This window comes from Sminthopsis crassicaudata, chromosome 2 (assembly GCF_048593235.1).
Source record: "Sminthopsis crassicaudata isolate SCR6 chromosome 2, ASM4859323v1, whole genome shotgun sequence".
NCBI classification, from domain to species: Eukaryota; Metazoa; Chordata; class Mammalia; order Dasyuromorphia; family Dasyuridae; genus Sminthopsis; species Sminthopsis crassicaudata.
The window spans coordinates 193,257,518-193,281,967 of NC_133618.1; the positions used below are offsets into that span (position 1 = coordinate 193,257,518).

Sequence of the window (24,450 nt, forward strand, 5' to 3'; positions counted from 1 at the left end):
TTTGCCTCTCCATTTGACTGAATGGACATTTGATTTGAATGGGCATGTTTAGGACCATGAAACAAAAGGGACTGTAAAGACAAGTAGACTGCTTACATGTGAATATCAAGTATTGGAAGACACCAGGTGTAATGAGAATTATACTATTCCACTCCACTCCTAAGATCAATCAATAAATATTTATTACATGCCTAGTGTATCCCAGATACAGGGTTACAATATCTTAGAAGTTAGGAAATAATTCATTACTGATGGAGCTGTATTTATGGACAGTCAGCCTCTTGGCTGACTATGATAAATATCAAGCTAATGCTTAAAATTTAGGGGGGATGTTAGAGCTGACTGTGCACTCAGTCTCATGTACTTTCAGGGGAACTGCACAATCAGCCCCTAACAGGTGAATAAGAAGATTGGGGAGAGGTAAGAAGATATCACATACAATTTAAATGTATCCTGTTTAAATAATTCTTAACTATAAAAAATTGGAAATGGATATAAATAACATTGACTCTGATTACCTCCCTTTCTTAGAGAAATTTAAGCAATACTAACAAGTTACTGTTGGCCAATGAATGATATTTTGTTCAAGAAACAAATATAGGGGGGGGGCGCAGTTAGGTGGCGCAGTGGATAGAGCACCAGCCTTGAATTCAAGAGGACCAGAGTTCAAATCTGGTCTCAGACACTTAACACTTCCTAGTTGTGAGACTCTGGGCAAGTCACTTAACCCCAGCCTCATGGGCGGGGGGAAGAGAGAGAGAAAGAAAGAAAAAAATATTGTAGCTATAGTGAATACCACTTTAGAAAGTAAAGCCCCATGTAGGAGGATGAAGGATTATATGCAACATTGCCTCAAAAAAATATTAAAAAAAAACCACCAAAATATGGTTTGAAGAACTATCCAGCTAAGCCAGGTGATCCTGAGCACTTTCCAGTGAAGCTGGAAAGAAGAAAAGAGACACAAAATGGACATTTTAGAAAAGATAGTCTCATTAACTATGATAATAAAACTATTGTTTTGGGATGCTACCATTTCAGTAAAATAAGTGAAGAAAGTAAATTTAAGAAGAGGACTAGGATTCAATCCTCTGCTTTCTACTTTTATAACTTTTAACTCATCACTTCACTCCTATAAACTTCACTCTGTTCATTTAAAAAAATAAAGGGTCAGATTCTATTATTCTCAAGATATTTGAAAAAGGAGGAGATAACAAAAGAATGGAGAAGATCAAATACTATATATCCACACAAAAATAACTTACAAGACATCAGCCACCATGGACCTATATGTCTGTTCTGTCATCTCTAGAATATCTTTATGTGAATAGTTTAGGTGCATATTGAGAATATACTGGTTGAGATCAGAAAATAGATTCACAGTCATGTGATTAATTTGGGCATTGAGAACAAAAATCCTGGCTATTATTCAATTTTTTAAAAATATCTAAACATCAAAAAAAAATAATTTTCTTCCTGAAAAGTTTCAATGCCATAAAAATATTTTTTCTCCAAAATAAAATATTTTTTATACAATAGTGTACTGTGGCAGAAATTGCTGCTGGATTTGGACTTAGGAGACCTAGTTCCAAATCTTGTCTGCAACACTTACTAGTTGTTAATAAAATAATGGACAATCACTTCTTTGAACTTTCCATTCCTCATTTGTAAAACAGGAAAGTGTTCATTGTACTAGGGCAGTTAGGTAGTATAGTGAATGGAGCACTGGGTTTTGAATCAGGAAAACCTGAGATCAAATCAATTCCAGACAGTTACTATATGCATGATATTGAACAAGTCAGTTAACTCTATTTACCTCAATTTCCTCTTTTATAAAATGAGCTAGAGAAGGGAAATGGCTAAGTATTCCAATATCTTTGCTAAGAAAATTCCAGGGTTCATGGAGAGTCCAATATGATTCAAACCACTGAATAACAATGTAATATATGACATTCCACTTTTGTGGGGAAAGTACTTTGTAAAATTTAAGGCAATATAGAAATGTTATTATATTGACTTTTCATTGATTATAATTCTTTTTACAGGGCTGAAGTCTTTTTTTATTAAAGCATCCTTTGACCTTCCTTGGCTCCATCTAAGTTTTTATTTAGTATTTATTATTCTATTATTATATATTATTGCTATAACTCGAAAATGGAATGTAGAAATCTTTGTCATTATGTGTCATATCAATGAATAAGCACTTATTAAGCATTTACTGTACTTAGCCATCAAGGTGCTTCATTGCTTTTTTGGGGCCATAGATGTTGCCTTAGTTTCAAAATCCTGTCTAGAACCTGATTCTCAGATTCCCATGGTTCCCTATTCTGATTTCTTGAAGAATTCTCTCACCAAATGTAGAAAGCTATAGTCAGCTAGCTTCCTGCCAAACTAATGAAGGACAGAAAGCTATTAGCTGAAAATGGTTATTTTGAAAACTTTACAGCCAATCAAAGCCTCATCTTTAACATATTGTTAACCAACTGGAATCAGTTACAAAAGTCTGCTCAGATTCCATGGTATCTTCATGGTACATCATCATGATTCTTCCTTAAAGGAGCTCCTCAATGACCTCCATGTGAAGAAAAGGCATCTAAGAAATTCTATGCACATGTCATTTAATCATTACAAAATAATTATAATTATTTGAGAAGCTAATACACAAATCTAAATGAGACACTTGCTATTTTACATTTCACTAGCACTGAGAAAAGCCTGAACAACACCAAGTGAACTCCTTTCTTTCTGGTAGTTTTTCTTTCTTTGCATGACTCTAACCCTCTCAGCTGGTCTGCTACTACCTTTGATGCTTGCTGCTAGCATGGCTGTTACCTCAACTTTTTGGATAGCCAATATTCTTCTATTTGAGTATCTAAAGAAAACCAGATGCCTTTCAAAATAGTGTAGCCTTAAAATTCCAACTCAGCATCCAATTAAAAGCAACTTCAAGGCAGATAAGAAGAGTCTATTTCTAACCTGTTCTGAATGAGAAGGGGAGGACTCCTTCTCTTATGCATCCCCAAGGAATACTACACTCTTTCTCTTGGTTAAAACATTTACTGCCCTTGTTAAATCCCTGGGGTGCATTTAGCCTCTTTATTGTCTATACTTCCAATTCAGAATAGTTCTCTAAGGTCCCTCGGAGGTTTAGCAAGGTTCTTTTCTAATGCTTTATAACAAAAAGTCCTAGAACAGCCCTGTGGCACAATTGTTATACCACTCTACATTTACAAGCAGAAATCACAATTTCCACCAAATACAGTTTTGCAAGTTCATCAAACAAATGACATTTTGGACATCATATCTGGTTTTAACTAAATTTAACTAAATATTAACCATAACCAATTCAAACAAAGAAATTGGAAAATAAAATGGAAATCAAGAAAAGAATATAGAGAAAATAAAAAGCTGATGAATTGTAATCTGAACCTAGTTTCCAATAAGCATTGAATTTTCTCCAAAAGGAAATGTGATAAGGGATCAACTGGAAGTCACCTTCTCACCCTCGGATGAAAAACTAAACTTTCCTGAATGAAAACTTTCTCATCATTCTCTCAGCTTCTAGGGTAATCCAAAAAGCTTTGGGATCAAAATCTCTATGGATGTTTTTCTATAAAAGGCACATTGAATTTTCTCAAGAAGTCTCTATATTTTAGTCATTCCTTTATTTATTCAGACAATAGGTGCATATACTAAATTATTAAATATTAAATATCCCTCAGTGTCTCTCTGCTGCAACAAGGGCATTCCTAAAAAAAAGCAGACAGTATAAAATGAAGAAAATAAGTAAGTAAAAGAAACAAAAAAAAAGCAATTCAAACATGTTAAAGCTGCAATTAGAATAAAAAACCACAGGTTCTGAAATCAGATATACCAGCAATCAAAAGAGCTAATTTTGAGGCCCAAAATATCATATTCAGTAAAATTATCCATAATCAATTTTAAAACGGACTTTTAACAAACCTGCAAATTTTCAGGACTTGCTATAAACCAAACCAGAATTTAGTAGAAAATTTAGCATATAAGAGCCAATATCTAAGATAAATTTTAAGGAACTTAATGTGGACAAATTATTTGTTTTCTACATGGAAATTTATAAGATATGTTTTCGATTGACAAGAGTTGCAGAGGAAGAAAAGACACAGAGATATTAGAGGGGGGAAAGGGCTCATAGTTCTGAAATGAGTTAAATAGGCAACATTACATATATACTGTGAAATATGTAGCATCCTCCAAAATCTATAAAGAAATGATGGGGGGAGGGAAGATAAAGAGGGGATGTAAAGGAGGGAAAGAAAATAATGGAAGGATCCACAGATAGGGGAAGGTTAAGTAATAATAAGGCAAGGTAAGGAGCAGAATTAAATAGAAGACAGCAGCAGAGATAAGAAAGAAGAGATATGCATAAACACTATGACAGATAAGGAATCAAATTTCTTAGGGAAAAAAATTATATGGTTAATATTCATTGATCTTAGATACAGTCAAGGTTGAAGATTCAATCACAAGGAAATTCATTATATGTATATATATATACATATTTATTATATATATTCATATTTATTATATGTATAAATAGTCATATTAATATAATTTTAGATGCACATTTACCTATAGGTAAATACTTGTATATATGTGTGTGTTTGTGTATATTTAAATATGTTTGCAGGTTGCTCTATATATGTTTGTATAAAGATATATGCATATGTATGTGGGTCTCTGGATAGATGTGAACGTGTGTGTGTGTGTGTGTGTGTGTGTGTGTGTGTGTGTATCTATTAAATATATCTGTGCTTCACAATAGCCTGCTTAAAAGAGGTGAGAGGAATGAAAGAGGAAAAAAAGAAGAAAGTAAAAATTGTGCCTAGCAGAGAACAAAAGAACAACTTACAAGGAAATAAAGAAAAGATGGACTCTCATGAATATAATTTCTTTACTATTTTTTATTTGTTGAACTGGAAATTCATTATTATATTTTGATCCTCCATGACATTTTGCTGCATACATGACAATATTCTGCTTTGTTTTGTTTTGTTTTATTTTTCTTTTCTTTCTATTTTCTATTAAATTGAAAAATATTCTTTTAAAAATTTGCCATAGGTGCTAGTTAAATGGAAAGAACACCAGTTTTGGAGTTGGAAGATGTGCATGTTAATCTTACCTCTGTTGTTATCAGCACAACATTAGGCAAATCCCTTAACCTCTCTGGGTCTAAAGTTTCTCTTCTGAAAAAATAAAGAAGTTAGATTGAATGGTCTCTAAGTTTTCTTCAAACTCTAACTCTGATCTCTGGTTAAAAAACAATAATAATCTTTTAAAACCTTCAAATTTTATAGCATTTTACTTTCCTCACATCAGTCCTATGAAATAAATTATACAAATCTTGTTCTTACTTAACAGATGAAGAATTGAAGTTCAAGAGAGTTTAAATGATTTGCCCATTTTCTCAGGACTGGGAAGCAGCAGAATGAATTCTTCCAGCTTCCAACTCCAAGTTGACTATTATTTCTAATATACCATACTGTTTTTAGTCAAAACTTTGAGAAAAGGTTATGCATGATCTGTACTGGAATAAAAGGACTATTTTGAGGATTTCTAACTTGGGACCACACTCACATTGAGTCATGGGAAGATTTCAGGGAATCTGTTTACTTGGACAGGCAAATCAATTACATTTAAATTTTCTCTAATCTCTAATTGAATCTTAGGAATTTCTTTTTAAAAAGTAAATAAAACGGGTCAAGTAATTACTAAGTGTGGAACTCACAAAAAGGATTAGTTATTCAGGTCATGGAACAAGCTCTTCCAAATGGAAGAGTTCTTCAGTTTTTATTAGAATCAGTTCTTCAGAGACCCAGCAGTGTTACTACTGGGCTTATATCCCAAAGAGATCTTAAAGAAGGGAAAGGGACCTGTATGTGCAAGAATGTTTGTGGCAGCCTTCTTTGTGGTGGGCAGAAACTGGAAACTGCATGAATGTCCATCAATTGGAGATTGGCTGAATAAATTATGGTATATGAATATTATGGAGTATTATTGTTTTGTAAGAAATGACCAACAGGATGATTTCAGAAAGGCCTGGAGAGACTTACATGAACTGATACTGAGTGAAATGAGCAGGACCAGGAGATTGTTGCATACTTCAACAACAATACTACATGATGATCAATTCTGATGGATGTGGCCATTTTCAACAATGAGATGAACCAAATCAGTTCCAATAGAGCAGTAATGAACTGAACCAGCTACACCCAGCAGAGGAACTCTAGGAGATGATGATGATTATGAAGCACTACATAGAATTCCCAATCCCTCTAATTTTGTCTGCCTGCATTTTGGATTTCCTTCACAGGTTAATTATACACTATTTCAAAGTTCAATTCTTTTTGTACAGAAAAACAACTGTTTGGACATGTTTACATATATTGTATTTAATTTATACTTTAACATATTTAACATGTATTGGTCAACCTGCCATCTTGGGGGGAGGAGAGGAAAAATTAGAACAAAAGTTTTGGCAATTGTCAATGTTGTAAAATTACCCATGCATATATCTGGTTAATAAAAACTATTAAAATAAAAAAAAAAGAATCAGTTCCTTAGAAATGACAGTTGGTATCATACATCTAATGGTGTTATAGAGCTCTTCTGCTCCAACTCACACTCAAACTAGCATATAGTTTTAGGGTTAGCACTGACAGTTGTGGGAATCAGATGAGGGAATCAGTTAACACTGTCAAACCCTACTTGATTTTTCTTCCCTCACATATCAATTACCAATTAATATTTATCTAATGTTATATAACAATTGATTAGAATCCAGTATGATTTTGACCAATTGATATTTTTATATCACTGATAACTAATTAACATCAATTAGCTTTTACAAAGAAATTTTTACTAAGAAGATGTAGCAAGAACTAAAGTACAATATCACCCATGTACTGGAGCTTATTTTCCCCTCTATACTTTGGTCCCTAGGGAGAATAAGTTTAAATTTAAGTTTTGAATGTGTTATAGCTAATGCTTTTCCTGTGAAGAACTGTCTCAACTGCTGGAATCATTCATTTCTGGTCTGGATCAATCATGTTGCTTTTCAAAGCTGTCTTGATTTATCAGGCTTAGCAGCTATGGTCATTTATAGCCTCTACTATGGTCTGTAGCTGCTAGATCTTGAGTAGTTCCTCCAACTTTTTAAAGTTCAAAAAGTCACCAAGTGGTTCATGCTGTCTCTAATATTTTATTCACCTAATTATGAAAGAACAGACACAAAAAGCAAAGAATCCAAATCCAATTTGTTCATGGTCATGTGAATATGGCTGATTCACATAGAGTCATCTGCCTGAGATGCAACCTCTACCCCAGGTCCTATATGACCCTTCCTACTCTTTACTGGCAAACATTGAAGTAAAAGCAGTCAAGTTCCTCCAATTTTGTGTGCTTATTCTCTTCTAGACAAGAAACCAATTAAAAAGTTTTTCATCAATACAAAATTAGCTGACAGAAAACAATCACAAAGTACTTATGCATACTCTGAAGTGATGGGAAGGGCCATTGATTATTCCTTATTAAACATTTCCAGGGACAGGTTCTTCAAGCCTCCTTCTGGATGGGTACCAGCAAAAATAGTGTATGCAGAAATGACTGGTCCTCCTTGCCTCCAAACACTGTATCCTTGTATTGCATTATGCTGCTTCTGCCATGACTAGCATACCTTTCAGGAAACCAGCATCAGAGTAGGATTTAAATGATTAAATGTCTTAAACTCAAAGGTATAAATTTGAGATATTAGTTCCTTACCAACCCAGCTCAACTACCTGGCAACCTCTCTATATTAAACACAGCCAAGAAATAGGAAAAAAAGATTTTAATGAATTGTCATTCTATCAAAAATTGACAAAGTAAGGTACGTCTTAAAAAGATATCCACCCAAAATCCAGTAAAAAATGTATACTTTGGTGTTTAAAAAAGGAGTAAATTTTTATCTACTATTGGAAATTGACAATTGTATAGGGAAAAAATAAACATTTATTCCATGATGAACTATTCCCAGAGAGCTTTGGTTTTTTCAAACTAGTATTTCTTGGTTGAACAGGCTTCTAGTCTCATTGGATTTAGAACTGGTAGAGAACCTTAGGAAATCATCTAGTCTAACTATTTTACACATAAGGAAACTGAGACCCAAAGGGGAGAGGAAAACACCCAAGCTAACACAGCTGGTTTCTGGCAGAGTTGAAGTAAGAACAGTTGTCTTCATGCACATTATGCCAAACATTGAATAATTTCTCCCAATCAGTTATTAAATTCAGTCAACCAGACAATAATCCTTGGATTCATGGTGCCAAATAGCCAGGCAGCCCGAATTTTGTTTTTTTCACCAAATAGACCAAATGCTTTAGAATCACATAAACAGACTAATTCTCCAACTACAAAATAAGAAAAAATAAACAAAATTATTTTAAACAAATCAGAGGTGTGTATACATACAAGAAGACCATAATGTGCTCTTTTAAAACATATGGTCAATTTAATGATATCTCTACTACACAATAGGTTTCTGACTACCTTTTGGCATGAATAATATTTTTCTATTTAAAAATGAAATAAATAAATGTGTTCCAAGAGACAAAAAAAAAAAAAAAAAAAAAAAAAAAAAAAGTCTTCTTATATCTTATATCTTGGCAATCTAATCCAGAAAAAGTTATTTTTCTTCTGTTTTCCTTAGTTTTTTCATATGTAAAATGAGTAATAATAATTCAAAGTCATTCTAATGTCAGTCTATATCAGGTGCTGTTAACTCAAGATTCTTTTCAGTTCTTGGATAAGTTTTAACAAGCAGGTACTCCATGTATTTTTGTTGGTTTGGGCTTTCTCACAGAAAATTTGTTATTTCTCTTTTCTGTAACCCATATTTTTGGGATTTCTTTAAAAGTTTATAGCCTTAGGGCCTTGTATCATATTCAAGCATTAGGACAAAGAGGTACCAGCTGGATATCCTGGGATGTGGAAAATTGATTTCAGCGATGCCAAGAAGAGTACAACTGCTCAAAAGGTCACTAAACATTGTTAGTTACTCTGTCCCACTGGAATTTGAGAAACAAAAACATTTTTTTAAAAAAAGCCAAAGCAATGAACAGTATAGAAATTAATATTTTTCATCATTGCTCTGAGTTCTGGCCTAAAAGATATGAGTTACATGTTCATGTGGATGCATTGAGATTTTTCTGTAAGAAATTTGCTTTTAAATGCCCCAAAATATTATTTAAAAATAAATACTTGTATAATATGTTAGATTTGCAAAACACTGTCCTCCTATTATCTCATTTGGTCCTGAGTACTGAGTACTTTGGAAGCTAGGTAGTGCAATGGATAGAGGTCAGGGTCTGAAGTCAAGAAGATAGCTTCCTGAGTTCAAATCCAGCATGAGACACTAGTGATGTGACCTTGGGCAAGCAATTTAGCCCTGTTTGCTTCAGTTTCCTCATCTATAAAAGAGGAAAGAAATAGATCACTCCAGTATCTTTGCCAAGAGAATCTTAAATGGTGCCATAAAAAACCAGACATGACTGCAATATACCACTTCAGTAACCTCTTCTATTAGACTACCCCTGCCATGATATACTTTATTACTCCATTCATATCTTTCAACCAGCCACTTAGGTTCTGTTGGCATAAACTTTACATTACTCCCCCTACAACCCCAATCCATTTCCAGTCCTAGAACCAGAATCAAATCTCTACTTCCACCATTACTGTCAATCTATTCAAATCAACAAACCCTTGCGTCTCCTTTGACTACACTCACCTATTTTCAGTAATTTTCAAACTCCTCATGAGTGTTGTCTCCCCTCACAAGAATTGTAAGTTCCTTGGAGACAAGGACTGTCTTTTCTTTCATTCCCCAGGCCATAGCACAGAATTTGGCAATGATTTTCATTAGATGTCTTCATTTATTTGTTTCTTTAACCACCCAATTAAAGTACAGATAAATAAAGGAAAGCTCTATGAAGGTTGCTAAGATTTTGGAATGGTATGTATTTTATAGAACACAGTCCTGTTTTCCTTATGATGCACATGTTTAATTTGAGTTTTCTGACATATGTGCTCAGGTTATCTTGTATTTTGTATATGTGAGAGAGAATTAATTAAGGGAATGAATTAAAAATAGAATGAGGGGCTCATGCAAATAACAATTGCAGGATAAAATCAACACAATTTACAAATAGTAACATGGCAATTCAATGACTGATTTAGAAAACATTGGTGATTTGCAGATATTTTCTAATTAAATTGTTCAAAGGGCCTGTTTAATAAGTCAGAAAAGTGGAAGAGAAAAGACTTGTCTTATCATTTCCAATTAATAGTTGACTATAAGCTCTTTGATGGCAGGAGTTTGTTTTTGTCTTTGTATTATTAGGTCCTCACCCAGTGCTTCTCACATAGTAAGCAAAAAATGTTTTTGAGTTAAATAAAATTATAATTCATGTCTCTGGGACTCAGTTTTCTCATATGGTAATAATTGTCATATACCTAAATTTTCAAAGTTGTTGTCACAATCAAATGAGATGATGGATGTGAAAGTATTTTATAAGTATAAAGGATCAGATAAATATGAATTACTACTTATAACTGAGATTACTCAATATTATTGCTTATTGTTCCTATTTTGAAAAAAAATTAATAAAGAAATTAAATGATTAGAGGTGAAGGGTAGTTCTAGAAATATAGCTTAGATTGCTTCTATACATGTTCATTGAGTTATAACTTTTTTATTTTAGTTTTCCCATAATTACATGTAAAAACAAATTTCAACATTCATATTTAAAATTTTCAGTTTCAAATTCTCTTCTGCTTTTCCCCAGTCCCTTCACTGAGATGGCAAGCAATTTGATACAAGTTTCATATATATATGTATATATATATATATTCAATCAAGCAAAATATATTTTTCCATATAAGTCATGTTGTAAAAGAAAACAGAGCTTAAAATTTAAAAAACAAGAAAAATAAAGTAAAAAAAAAAAAAAAGATGCTTTGATGTTTATTCAGACTCCACCAGTTTGTTCTCTGGGAATGGATAGCATTTTTCATCATAAGTCTTTCAGAATTGTTGTAGATCACTGTATTACCGAGAATAGCTAAAATTTTCACAGATGATCATCTTACCTATATTACTGTTACTATGTACAGTTTTTTTTTTCTGGTTCTACTCATTTTACTTTGTATTAGTTCATGTAAGTCTATTCAAGTTTTTCTGAAAGCATCTAGCTCATTGTTTCATATGTATTTTAACATGCACAATAATTTTAAACATATTTCCATATTAGTCATATTGTAAAATGAAAATTAGGACAAAAGAGGAAAACCAGAAGAAAGGGGAAAAAAACAAAAAAGTGAAAATAGTATATTTCAATCCACATTCACTTTCTATAGTTCTTTCTGTGAATACAGATGGTATTTCCATCCTAGGTCTTTGAACATAATTCCCAATTTTCTACATAATGGTTGAATGAGTTTATAACTCCAACAACAATGCATTAGTATCTCAATTGTCCCACATTCCCTCCAACATTTGTCATTTTCCTTTTCTATCCTATTACCCAATCTGATTACATACCACAGAATTGTTTTAATTTGCATTTTCCAATTGATATTTAGAGAATTTTTTTAATGGCTATAGATATTTTTGATTTCTTCCTCTGAAAACTTAATATTTATTATTTATTAATTGAGGAATTAAAATACATTCCAAAAATCAGTTTGACTCACTTTTCCATATATTTGAGGGATAATGATGCAGGTTGTAGTCCCTTTAAGACTAGTCCTTTCAGATTGATTTATTCCTTTCTGATTCCCAGCCCCTTCTAGCTGATCAATTGGAGAAGCTAGGACCTTTGATTCACAAATCCTGGTCAAAAGCACCCTTTTGAATTCCAATAGGAGATATCCGGGCTCTCACAACCTCCATGAAATCTGAGCCAATTTGGGTTGTCCCAGCCCCCATTCAAATAATCTGCTCAGGTTTCCCAACCCCCACCTAGGGGGTTCTAGCCCTTGATGAAACCCAGCAAGGAACCAACTTGGGACTCCATCCATAGGCCCCTTTAGTTAAATCTCTCATAATAAAAGAGCCAGACTGGAGCTCTCTCTTTGCAGAGGTTCCTAACATGGTAGCCTTATTCCTGGCATTCCAAAGGATCTCTGCCCACTGGAATACTGGTTCCAGTGCCCTCTTCTCTTAACTTAACACCTTTTATAACTAGACTTTAATCTTACTTCCAAACCCCATAATAAACCTCTTTTATCAATCTAAGTTTTCAGGTCTGAAAATTCTTTTACAGGGGACTCTTGCACTGCCACTAGACCTCATTTAACTTTGTATCCTTGTGCCGAATCCAAAGGGGTTTCAGGGGAGCTCTATTTGACTCCCTGTACCCAGAATCTGCCACTAAACCTCAATTAAACCCTAATTTCATTTAGATACCCCAATTCTAGACCTCATCAATGAGACCTTCCTTTATCAGGGAAACTTGCTTCAATTTTTTTCACAGTTATGATTGCTAATTTCATTTTTTCCCATCTGATTTCTTTCCTGTTCATTCTATTCTCTCTTTCATGCAGTTACTTCTCAAAAGTGTTTTGCTTCAGACTACTGCCTCCCCCAATCCACACTCTTTTCTGTAAGCATATTCCAAGACTGATGAAAGTCCCTGCTCCACTTTAGGCCACAAGCTCTGGCATACTAGTTCTCTTTTTTCCTGGGACTGCCACCCAGGATTGAGACATGGATGTGAATGGAATAAAGGAGGGAAGAAAAAAAGGAAACAAGGAAGGAAGGAGAATAAGAGGGTAGAGAGAAAGAAGGGAGGGAGGAAGGGAGGCAGGAACAAAGGAAGGAATGAATTTGATAAGCAATTCTTTTAAAACAAGTTTCTTGATAGATTTGTTTTTACATCACTTTCATTTCTAGATATTTGTACGATAGTGTTTTTTTTAGCCATTCCCCAATTAACAACCACCTATTTTATTTCAGTTCTTTGCTACTTAAAATAAGTATTTTTCTAAATATCTTGTTAAATAGGGTACTTTTCTTTTGACAAAGCATGAAAATTTGTTGTTTACAATTTAGGATACAAGGTAGTAAAATATCTTATTCTGAACTTTTGTTACTTGCAAAGAGAAGTGTCAGTTGCATAAATAGAAATATAACAATACGGTACAAATAGGCTTTTGAATATGAGACTCTTCCCATGGGTATTACAATACCTAGAAAACACAGTAATATTGGCTTCTCAAGTTGTCAGACAATGTCCTTGGGAGCAGTTTTTAATGTTTCATGGAATAAGAGACACAGACTTCCTAATTTGCTAGTCTGTCATTGATCTCAGCAGAAAAAAAAAAACAAAGCAAAACCCTAGGGTTGACCTTGCCCAAGAATTAAGATAAAAAATTAAAAATTAAAAAAAGCATTGGGCTTGTATGTGCTGAATACTGCTTATCCTGGGACTACTGAAATAGAGGTTTATTCTAAAATTCCATTACTTATGTCAAGAAAGAGAAAATAAAGTCTCATCCCCTACTTTGCCATCATACTTTTTCCATTTTACTTTTGGGGGTTGACACCTACCAGCAAGATATCTGAGTCAAATGTTATGAATATTTGAAAACTTTCTCAGTACAATTCCAAATTGCTTTTGAGAATGTTTGGAAGAATTCACACCTTCACAAGGCTATATTTGTGTGCCTGACTTCCCACAGCTCCTCCAACATTAACTATTTCTCTTTTGTCATTTTTGTCAATTTGTTAGATGCAAAGAGAAACCACAGGATTCTTTTAATTTTGCATTTCTATTTATGCTTTAATTTATGATCTTTATTTTGTGATCAGGTCATACCTTAGACCAGAATGTTCTGCATCAGTTGACTTCTAAGCATTTAATATTACTGAAAAAGCTAATTATTTTTATCTTTCTTCTTTGTTATGCAGGAACCTCAAAAAGAGGGAACTAAATTCTCCAGCTCAACTCTTCTCCTTCTCTAAACTGCCAGAAAGAACAAGTCGAGATGTTTCCCGAGCAGCAGAAATAATGGAGATTTCAATTCGATCAGTGAAAGAAAAAGTTTTTCTGCAGCACAAGAAATCTTGGTATCCAACTGGTAAATGTGACTCCTCTTTTTCATCTCTTCCCTCAGTCCCTGCCACCTCCAAACCCCATGACTTTTCAGCAATGAATAGGGTGAAGCTGCAGGGTCACCTTTCAAATAAAAGCTGTGTTGGTTTCATCTGGCAGGGTGTTTCCTTATTTGGCTCCAGGCAAAAATACAGTTCATCCCTGACTATTCAGTCAATAGAAAATGTCACTTCTTAGAAAATACTTATAAAACAGCCACTATTTTTTTTTTTTTTTTGGTTTGGCCAGGAAGAGAACCTTCTGCAATTTCAGTTATACTCTGAGCTAGTGCTTGACAATGTGAATAGCCTATCTTGTTGAATCAAAAGCAATCACAAACATGAGGAACAAACAAAATTGCTGGTGTGCCAACTAGCCATTAACATCTCAATATGAAAAAAAAAGGTTCAGATCTCATAGATACAATTCACTTTCAGGGAATGAGGCTTTGTGACTTACAGGGCTGAGAGGTTTAGAGGAAGATTGTGATTGCATATGTCTCCCCACAAAACTCCAAGTTTACAAAAAAGCTAGATAGGATCATATAGTTTTTCATAGTCATTTGTGAAATCAAATGAAAACTAATTTATTTCCAAAAAACCTTTAGCCTTTGAGGAACAGGTTGTTGGGGAAAAAAGGGAGAAAATCCCTCAGAAAAAAAGAATTCCTTGTTTAAGAAAAAGTTATGGCTGTGATTTTTCAAGTTAGCCAAAGTTTAATCTAAAACTTTTTTTTATTATCCTCATTGAAAAATATTTCTTACATGTATTTCATGAATGAATTAATGAAAAAATATTTATTTATATATTTAATCAAACTTTTTATTACCAGATACTATGCTAGGCTCTGAGGGTACAATTACAAAAATAAGAACTGCTCAAAGAGTTTTTCTAATAAGTAAAATCACACATATAAAAAAATTAGTAAACAGGGGGGGCAGTACTTTGGACAGTCATAGGGATTGTGAATGCAATAATGCTTTTTTCATTGACAATGCTAGTAATAATTAATTTACTATTTTCTAAGTGAGTTGGAAAGTGAGGAGGGAGTATTCCCTTTTACAAATGGTTCAGATGGCAAAATCTTCAATTAAACTTAGGCTTACAATGAGAAGATGGAATTCCCAGTTAAATATGAAGTATGGTCTGGGGTCAGTTAGATTTAGTGGGTTAAGTAAGTTTTCACTTACTAGTCAATCCGGGCAGATCATTCCTAAAGTGAGGTCCTATAGCTGAACTGATCAATTAAGAAGGGGAGAAAGCAATTGTTTCTAAAGGTCAAAATATTAATCAATTTTCCTCTCTAAGTTAATTAAATCATTGAAAACTTTGATTAAAGGTATTGGAAATTAGGTGATAATTTTATGAGTGGCTTTAAGGAAAAGAAAAACCTTTTTACTGTGCTAAAGATTTTGGGATAACCTATACCACCTCCTTCCCATACCACCTACCTAACCCCTTAGTCAGAGATTTGTTGTTATTCAGTCATTTTTTTCAGTTGTGTCTCACTCTTCTTGACCCCATTTGAGGGTATTTTTGGCAAAGATACTGGAGTAATTTGTCTTTTCTTTCTTCAGTTCACTTTACAGATTGAGGAACTCTCAAACAGGGTTAATTGACTTGCCTAGGACCATGCAACTTATAAGTGTAGGATTTGAACTACAAAAGATGAATCCTCCTGACTCTAGGTCCAGCACTCTATCCACTTCCTCACTTAGTTGCTCTAGTCAGAGATTAATTTCCTTTTATTTGACTTCAGCTCACACTTTGTATCTACTTTGAACTTTTATATGATATTCTAACTTGTACTATAGCTGTTTCAAAATGCTACATGTCTGTTTCTGTTACATTCTTCCACTACATTATAAACTTCAAGAAGGTAAGAAATTTGTCTCATATCTAAGCTTTGGATATCCCTGCAGAGTCTACATGACTATACATTCAGGACAATTTTATAGTTATTGAGACAAACTGGCACATGGTGCATTTCCTATTTTCATGGTTAATTGTGGGATTGATCAAAGACTCTTCCTCTTTTACTGTAAATTTCTTTTTGGGGGGCAATTTTCACTGCTTGTCTAGCTTCTCGAGGACTAGCTTTACCTTTCTTTGTACCCCCAGTGCTTAACACAGCGTCTAGACCTAAAAAGCACTTAATAAGTGTTTGTTAACTGACAGGTTCTTCTTCAGGAAGTAAACACAGACATCAGTGAAGTTCACTCAAGGTTGCAAGAAATGTCACTTTATAGAACACTTGGTCATTTCACTTTACAGGCTCATGAAGAAAGTAACCAAACAAATCACCATGAAGATAATTGTAATTTATGATTCAATTCTCTTTGCAGAGGGTGAAAAAGCAGAGAAAAAATTATAACAAATATGACAAGATCTTCTAAAATAAATCAATGTATATTTTCTTATCAGTTTTAATGCAAAGGTTGTTGTGGGGGTGGAATATAACAATAACCACAAAAAATGCTAAAAGATAATTTGCTACTGAGGAATGAAAGAAGTCAGAAGGTCTATGACTACTAAGAATCATCATAACTGTATGTCACAGATAGCTTCTTCAATAAGAGAGTAGAAGTCTCTAAATTCGATAAACAGCAAGAGATGCCACTAAAACGAACTTGACTTGATCCTAATGCAACAGAAATGACTGCTTACTAACATTCCATTATCAGAATTCCTTGTGCAAATCAGATCTCAATGACCAATTAAATTCAAGGTCAAAGTCAACACCAAATTAGAAGTCACTAAGTGCAATTATAATAGCTCCTAACAAACTAATAAAAATAAGTTGTTGACTCTAAAAGCTAGGAAATGGTTAGAAATAAAGACTTCCCCTGGACATCATCATTTCCTCCATGATATAGATGCCAAAGAGCTATAAACTGTTACAACTAGTAAATGCTTGATCCCCATGCTAAATGGAAAAATACTGGAGCCAAGGGCAACACTGATTTAAAATACAGAATCATTTGCAAAATACAGCAAAGGAGGAAGAAGAAAGATAATTTTAAAATATTAATTACAGATGACTAGATATAGAATACTGCTCCATTTGAATTTTCATAGGTACAAATGGATTTCATTTTGTACCTTGAAAGTCAAATATATCAACAAATTAACTTAACAAAAGTACTTTGTTATTGTTGTATTCAGACAAATGCCTGTGCTACAATCAACAGTTGTAAGAAAGGATAGTTCAGCTACAGATTGGTATTGAGCCCCTGCTCTTGTTATGCATTGAGTATGGTGGCAAGCAGATGCTGTATTACTGAGTTTATTTAAGAAAAAGACTAGGTTATTCAGGTCAAATACATTTATTTAGGCAAACCTAATTATGTGCCCTGGAGATAATTGGTTTATTCACAAAGTGAGATAAATCACTAGTGAGCCTCCAAGAATGGGGAAAAGTACCAATATATTATTTCAAATTTCTAAGAAATTTCCTGGAAACAAAGGAAATAGCCAAGGGCAGAGTATATATATCTACCAGGCACTACTCCAGTATCTAGTATTTTGTGACAGTGTTTGTTCCTATCTGTATAAAGAGGAGGGGCAATGTAATAGTATGTCTGTGAATCTGTGATGAAAAGGCTTTTCAAAAACAATCATAGTTGTATTTCTGATATAGAGCAATCGTTTTGAAATTCTGCCTCATCACCTAAGATTGTATATCTAGAAACTATTAAATGTTAGAAGACTACAAGGTCAGCTCAGAAGATAGATCTATCTAGGTAATCATTTGCACAAATTGCTTCTTCATAGAACACCAATTGTTAGAGCTACAATTATATAATTGGACAACTTTGTCCTTGTAGAAAAAAATCATGATCAAATTTCTCAGGTGATAAATGTGTCAGCTCTTGATGGGATATTGTGAATATTTGTAAATTAAAATATTTATGACACACTTCAAAGTATTTACCACAAACATCAGATATAATATGTAAAACAATTTATTTAACAGATGTTCTGTCAGTTGATTTATTGAACACGATTGCCAAAGTTTCTGGATGCCTACCTAATATGTTGCCACCCAAATGTCCAAATACTTGTTTAGCAAACAAGTACAGACTTATCACAGGAGCCTGCAACAACAAGTAAGTCATATTTATTTACATTTTTATTTTTCTTAACTTTTAATTTTATTTTTAGAATTGCCATGTGCAATTCAGATACTATAATATACAAAACAGGTAAAGATGCAACTACTAAGAGTGTATAGATCTGTTCCACTGAAAGTATAAAAAAGCCACTCTTCTGCTTAAAAAAAAAAAAAAGAAAGAAAGAAAGAAAAAAAAATTCAATGGTTCTTTGTTATCTATAGGACAAAATATAAACTACATACCCCAGGATTCAGGGCACTTTGTAATCCGATTTAAACCTATTTTACTTTCTATAATTAACTACACTATATGGTTCTACTTTCATGTTTTTTGCTTATATCATTCCCTCTGCCTAAATGCTTGCTTCTTTCCATCACTTTGTATTGGAAAACTGCCAGTTCCTCAAGAGCCAGATAATATCTTCCATGAAACTTTCTTTCATTACCATGACCAAAATTCATAGAACATACAGTAAGGAGAAGAAATATAATGATTATGGAATTCATTGCTCTTCTCCATTGTATAGATGGGCAAACTGAGGCCAAGAAAAGTAAACTGATTTTACTAATTATGTGTGTGGCTTTTTAAATTACAAATACTTCTATGCTATATAATTTGTTATTTTTAAATTGCTATTCATTTTGATAGAATTACAAGTTTTAAATTATATCTTAGCAACCAAGTAAGGTTCTATGTCTAGCAACTATCTATCATTTCCTTTCAGAATGTTGCTCCTGAGTGACTCATTGTGGTGTGAAGGTGACCTTTGAAGGCAATTCAATTTGATTACCACTTTTGCCAGTTGAACCTAGGCTAGAAAGTTTTTGACTACTGTCCTGGCAACATACTGATTTTTTTTCCTGAGGACTAGTCTGGCAAAGAACAAAGAAACATCATTAATAAGCTGACCACTTGCTGATGATTTTTTTTTTTTGGCCCACAGTAACCTATTAAAATATTGGCTTAATTCCCCACTCATATGGCTACTATCCTAGTTTATTGTCCTAGTAATTACCTCTCACCTGGTTTGCTATAATAGCCTACAAACCAGTCTGCTTCTAGTCTAACTTCTTATTTAAGTCATCCTCCACACAGCTGATAAAAATTATTTTTCTAAGGCACAGATATGATGTTAGACTGTGATAGTCTCACAGATAAAATATGTTCAGGATAGTAGGACTATTACTGGAAGTGCAATGGCTGATGACTGGTACCACTCCCTATCCTATATTTAGTCATTGTAGTTTGCCTAGGTTCAATTTTAGAAGAAGAACACCACAAATTACAAATATTAGGCTCTCTTTTCTCAGGAACTCTTACTTGATATCAAAGCCCAAACTTGGTATCCCTGTTATGAGGCTAATTATACCCTGAGTTACAGCTTATGTCTAGGTTTCCATAAAGGAAAAAATTAAATAGCTAACCAGTGTATAATATGAGTCAGTTTGGGGACTGGTTGTTTATTTCACCACAGAAAGGAATAGTAAACATAGAAGAATCATTAACAGAATGATTTTTAAAAGATTAAGGAAATAATGGGCACCCAGGAAGGCAAAATGACTGAATAATCATCCAAAGAAGCACAATTGAGATCAAAAAACCATGAGACAAATGACAATGAGGAAATCCAAGCAGAGGGAGTGGGGGTGGGGAACCTGCTGTATAACAAGGAAAGAGGAGGGTCTAAACCCCAGGGCTATGAACTCATGTAGAATGAAGGAACAAGAACCAATTAACACTTGTCATGAATTTCCCAGTTACAAGTCATGAATCCATGGCTGACTAAAGAGGAGACATGCCTATGAAGAGGAGTAGATGACGGTCCTAGATTTTGTACATAGCAAAGTTAAATTTTATTGCAGCTGTCTTGATTGAGAACTCAAATTGTATGAGCTCTTTGATCTCAGGGGTGAAATGAATTAGGTGAGAGACTCAGAGTATAAAAAGAGCTCCAGACTTTATTATGCAACCTTGTTGATATACATTTTTGTAAGCATGATCAGCATGAACAGTAGGCAATCCCCAATCACTGTTCAGAGAAGCAGATCATGGGCTTTATGCATGCATGATATCTACCAATGGGAGGAGAGCCAATCCAGCCATTCTAGCAACCCACTCACAGGTGAGAGGCCCTGTCAAGGCATCTCTGCTCAAGAGCAACTGTGCTGTGACTCTTAGGCTGATCCCTTTCCCATGCCATGCATCACTGCTCCTTGCTCAACAAAGACATTTCTGCAACATGGCAGAAAACATATTGTGCCCCAAGGGTCAAGGTGATCTCTGTCCTCCCTCTTGGCTGGGTCCCATACCCTAGCAAAATTTTATAAGCAAACAATAGCTATGGGGCTTTGATCTCCAGGAGCAGAACAGGATGTCATTTCCAGATTCCAACCTAGTCTGAAGCTTGTAATAACTAAGGCATCAAACACAAACAAAAGGAGAGCTTGCAAAAACTTACAGAGCTTGTTATAGTGATCAAGTGTAGTAGCAGTCTGCTGGAACTCTACCTGGAGTAAGTTCAAAATATTAATTAACTCCAAATGGAGATCAGGTCTTGACAGAGCTAAGATTGAATAGGCAGTGATCAGATTTGTCCTGGATCAGAAAACTTGGGTATTTATGAAAGCTTAGAAGTCTTCACCTTCACCTTCCTCTGAGATCCTGGGATGACACAATAGCAGAAGAGGAACTAAAAAAATAAGCTTAGACATATTCTCCAAAAATACACAAATTCTGAGTCTAATGTAAATTAAGAAGTCAGGAAATAGACTGAGACAATGAGAAAGGAAATATTAGAAAAGATTATCATCTAAAGACCTTTTATATTCATATGAACACTCAAGACACAACCGCAAAAGAAGAAAATAACTCCAAGATATTAAAAAAAAATGAAACTGCAGAGAAAAGTACAGGCTGGGCATACGTTTAAATAGAATTTCTAATAGAAATGAAGCAAGAATTATTTTTTGTTGTTATTGAGGTTATTGGGGTTAAATGACTTGCCCAGGGTTACACAGCTAAGCAGTGTTAAGTGTCTGAGACCAGACTTGAAGAACATTTTTTAAAAGAGTTAAAATATTTTTTCAAATTAAATGATTTGAGGAACAGGTAGAAGATCAAGAGTCAATTAAATCTCACTTTCATCTGTATTGATCAAATGATTACTATTGAATCACTTTTAATCAATCATTTTTACCTTAACCCTGCCAAGCTTTCTTTTGAGCTATCCTATTGATGTGAATCTTATAAATTTGAATCAGTTCTCTATATATTTTAGAAATGAGGCCTTTATCAGTATCCTTAAATGTTTAGGATGGTTTAGAAATACATTTCATTGAGTAAGGATAGTAAATTAAGCCAGGAACTCACTTGGATTCTCCCAAATTCCTCTCCAAAGAACTTTAAAATAATGCCTCAAAAAGAATGCTGGAGTGGCAAAACTAGCAAAAAGCCAAATTTTAATAGAAAATTTGATATTCAACTATAAGACTCATGTATGAAAAAGTAAACAAGAATCATGAGATACTTTCTAAGATTAAACTATTTATATTTTTATATGGGAAGTTGATATAAACTTCCTAGGAACTTTATTTAAAGGAATTTACATTAACAGAGAGCATGTATATGAGTTAACTATGTTGGAATGATCTCCAAAAGAAAATTAAGGGTATGATAAAGAAAGATCCATTGGGAGAACAAGGAAGGGAGAGATAGAATTGTGAATTTTCTTGCAGAATAAAGGCACATAAAGAAAAGTTTTTATAATGGAGGTGAAAATGGAGATGGGGTGTGGTTAGTGATGAGCAATGCTTGAAATTCACTCTCATCAGAATTGATTCAAAGAGAACATCTTACCCATTCAGTTGGGTATGGAAATATAACTTGCCTGATAGGAAAATAGGAGGGGAAGGGGGTAAGAGAAAGAAAGGATGATAAAAAGAGATGGTGGATTAAGGGAGGCAATGGTTAGAAATCAAATAGTCTTTAAAAAGAAATTTTATTTGAAAAAAAAAAAGAGTAAGACAGAAAAACAAAAGGAATACAAAACTAAAAGAAAATATTGTCATGTGTCCAGCAGAATATCAAGAAGGATTCTAAATATATAACAAATTATCAGATCAATAAAGTGTGTGTTTTATATATATATATATGAAATTAGATTCATGACTGTCCATTTTTTTTCTTTATTTCCTTTTAAATTATTCTTTGGTTCTCTGCTAGGCACTTTATTTACTTTATACTTTTCCCCCCTTTCATCCCTCCCACCACCCCCAGTTAAGAAAAGATATATTTATGTATATGTACACCCACACACTCACACATACACAATCCCCCCCACATACACACACATTTTTCCTATCCCTGCTGACTCTTTAATTAAATTCTGCTCCATAACTTGCTTTGTTATTATTTAACCTCCCCTCACCCAAGAATCACTCCTATGTCCCTTTGCTTGCCCATATGCCCATCCCTGCCCCTTATTTCTTTATAGATTTTGGAGGATACTACATCCTTCATAGTATATGTGTAATGCTGCCTTTGAACCCATTCCTGATGTGAGTAGGTTTTCACAACTACAAGTCCTCCTTCCCCTTCAATGCTTCTATGTCTATTCTTCCTCTGCACCTCATTTATATAATATGATTACTATTTTTACCTTAACCCTGCCAAGCTTTCTTTTGAGCTATCCTATTGATGTGAATCTTATAAATTTGAGTCAATTCTCTATATATTTTAGAAATGAGGCCTTTATCAGTATCCTTAAATGTTTTCCCAAATTTATTCCTTCCCGGTAGAAACTTTTCTTACTAAAGTGTCTTCTTCTTAAGATGAACCCAGGTTTTCTCTGTTCCAATAATATGTTTCAATAGAGGGGTTCTTCCTTGCCAGCTAGTTTTTTTTTTTTTTTTTATAAGAGGTATTAGTGTAAGCAAGTCCAATTGTTGGTTGGTGGGATGGTGCCTCAACCATCCCTTCAGCTCTTCACTCAGACCAGGAACCCCAAACCAAAAGGTCCACTCTCCTGCAAGTGTCCACTGCCAGCAATGTCTACTTCACTCACTGGGTTCCTTCTCACCCAAGGCCATGTCTCAGCAGCCTAGCTGGGCCTGGTATTCCTAATCAGTCAAGGTTCACTTCATCTTCACAGATTCAAACTCTTAATGGCTAAACAGTTCAGGAGGTGAAAGTGTCTGTGCTTCTTGCCCAGGGTCCAGACACATCTAGCTAGCCCAAGGAGTCCCCACTTGATGTTTCTACAGAGCTACCCCGCAGGTGTTTGCATTTCAAACAGGTTAATCTCCAGCTCAGGGTATTTCTTCAGATATTCAGGAGAATCCCTGTTCAGTCCTAATTCTTCTTGATTTTTCACCAGGCTGTATTTGCCCTGAAATACACATTTGTTCTATTTGTGGGCTAAATGAGGAGAGCTCGAAATTTACCAACTTACTCTGCCATCTTTCACTAAATAGATTTTTGAATAGAGACAGGTTAAAAAAGTGAGAGAGAAAATTATAGTTAGTAATTATAACTGGGAATGGGAATGGGATGTTCACTCACAAAACAGAAGCAGATACAGAATGGATTAAAAAAATAATATCCAACAACATGTTGTTTATAAGAGATACACTTTAAAAAGAAAGGCACATACAGAGAGTTAAAATGAAAGGATATAAATAGGCAGTTTTCAGAAAAAGAAATCAAAATTATCTAGTCATGTGGGAAAAATATTCTAAATAACTATTGATTAGAGAAAGACAAATTCAAATAACTCTGAGATCCTACTTGATGTCTATCAGAAATGACAAATGCTGGAGGGGATGAAGAGAGATAGTCATGAACTAATCCATCCATTCTGGAAAACAATTTGCAAATATGTCCAAAAAACTATAAAAATTATGCATGTCTTTTGACCCAATAAGATCATGTCTAGGTTTATAGTTCAAACAAATAAAAAAAGGGAAAAGGGCCATTTATGTACAAAAATATTTATATCAGCTCTTTCAAAGAATTGGACATCAAGTGGATGCTCATCAATTGATGAATGGCTGAAGAAATTGTGGTATATGATTATGAAGGAATACTATTGTGTTTAAAGGAATAATGAGATGGGGTTACTTCAGGAAAAAAATGACAAAAACTATATGAACTGATGCAAAGTTAAGCAAG

The 24,450-nt window shown here is 34.0% G+C and overlaps 1 protein-coding gene across 1 annotated transcript in view; it reads left to right on the forward strand.

Annotated features, from left to right (window-relative positions):
- TPO (thyroid peroxidase) overlaps nucleotides 1-24,450 on the forward strand; it is a 234,867-nt gene that overhangs the window by 64,006 nt on the left and 146,411 nt on the right. The window contains exons 3-4 of the mRNA XM_074284732.1: nucleotides 13,985-14,154; nucleotides 18,144-18,276. Of these exons, the coding sequence (XP_074140833.1) occupies nucleotides 13,985-14,154; nucleotides 18,144-18,276 (303 nt within the window). The remainder of the gene's footprint in view (nucleotides 1-13,984; nucleotides 14,155-18,143; nucleotides 18,277-24,450) is intronic.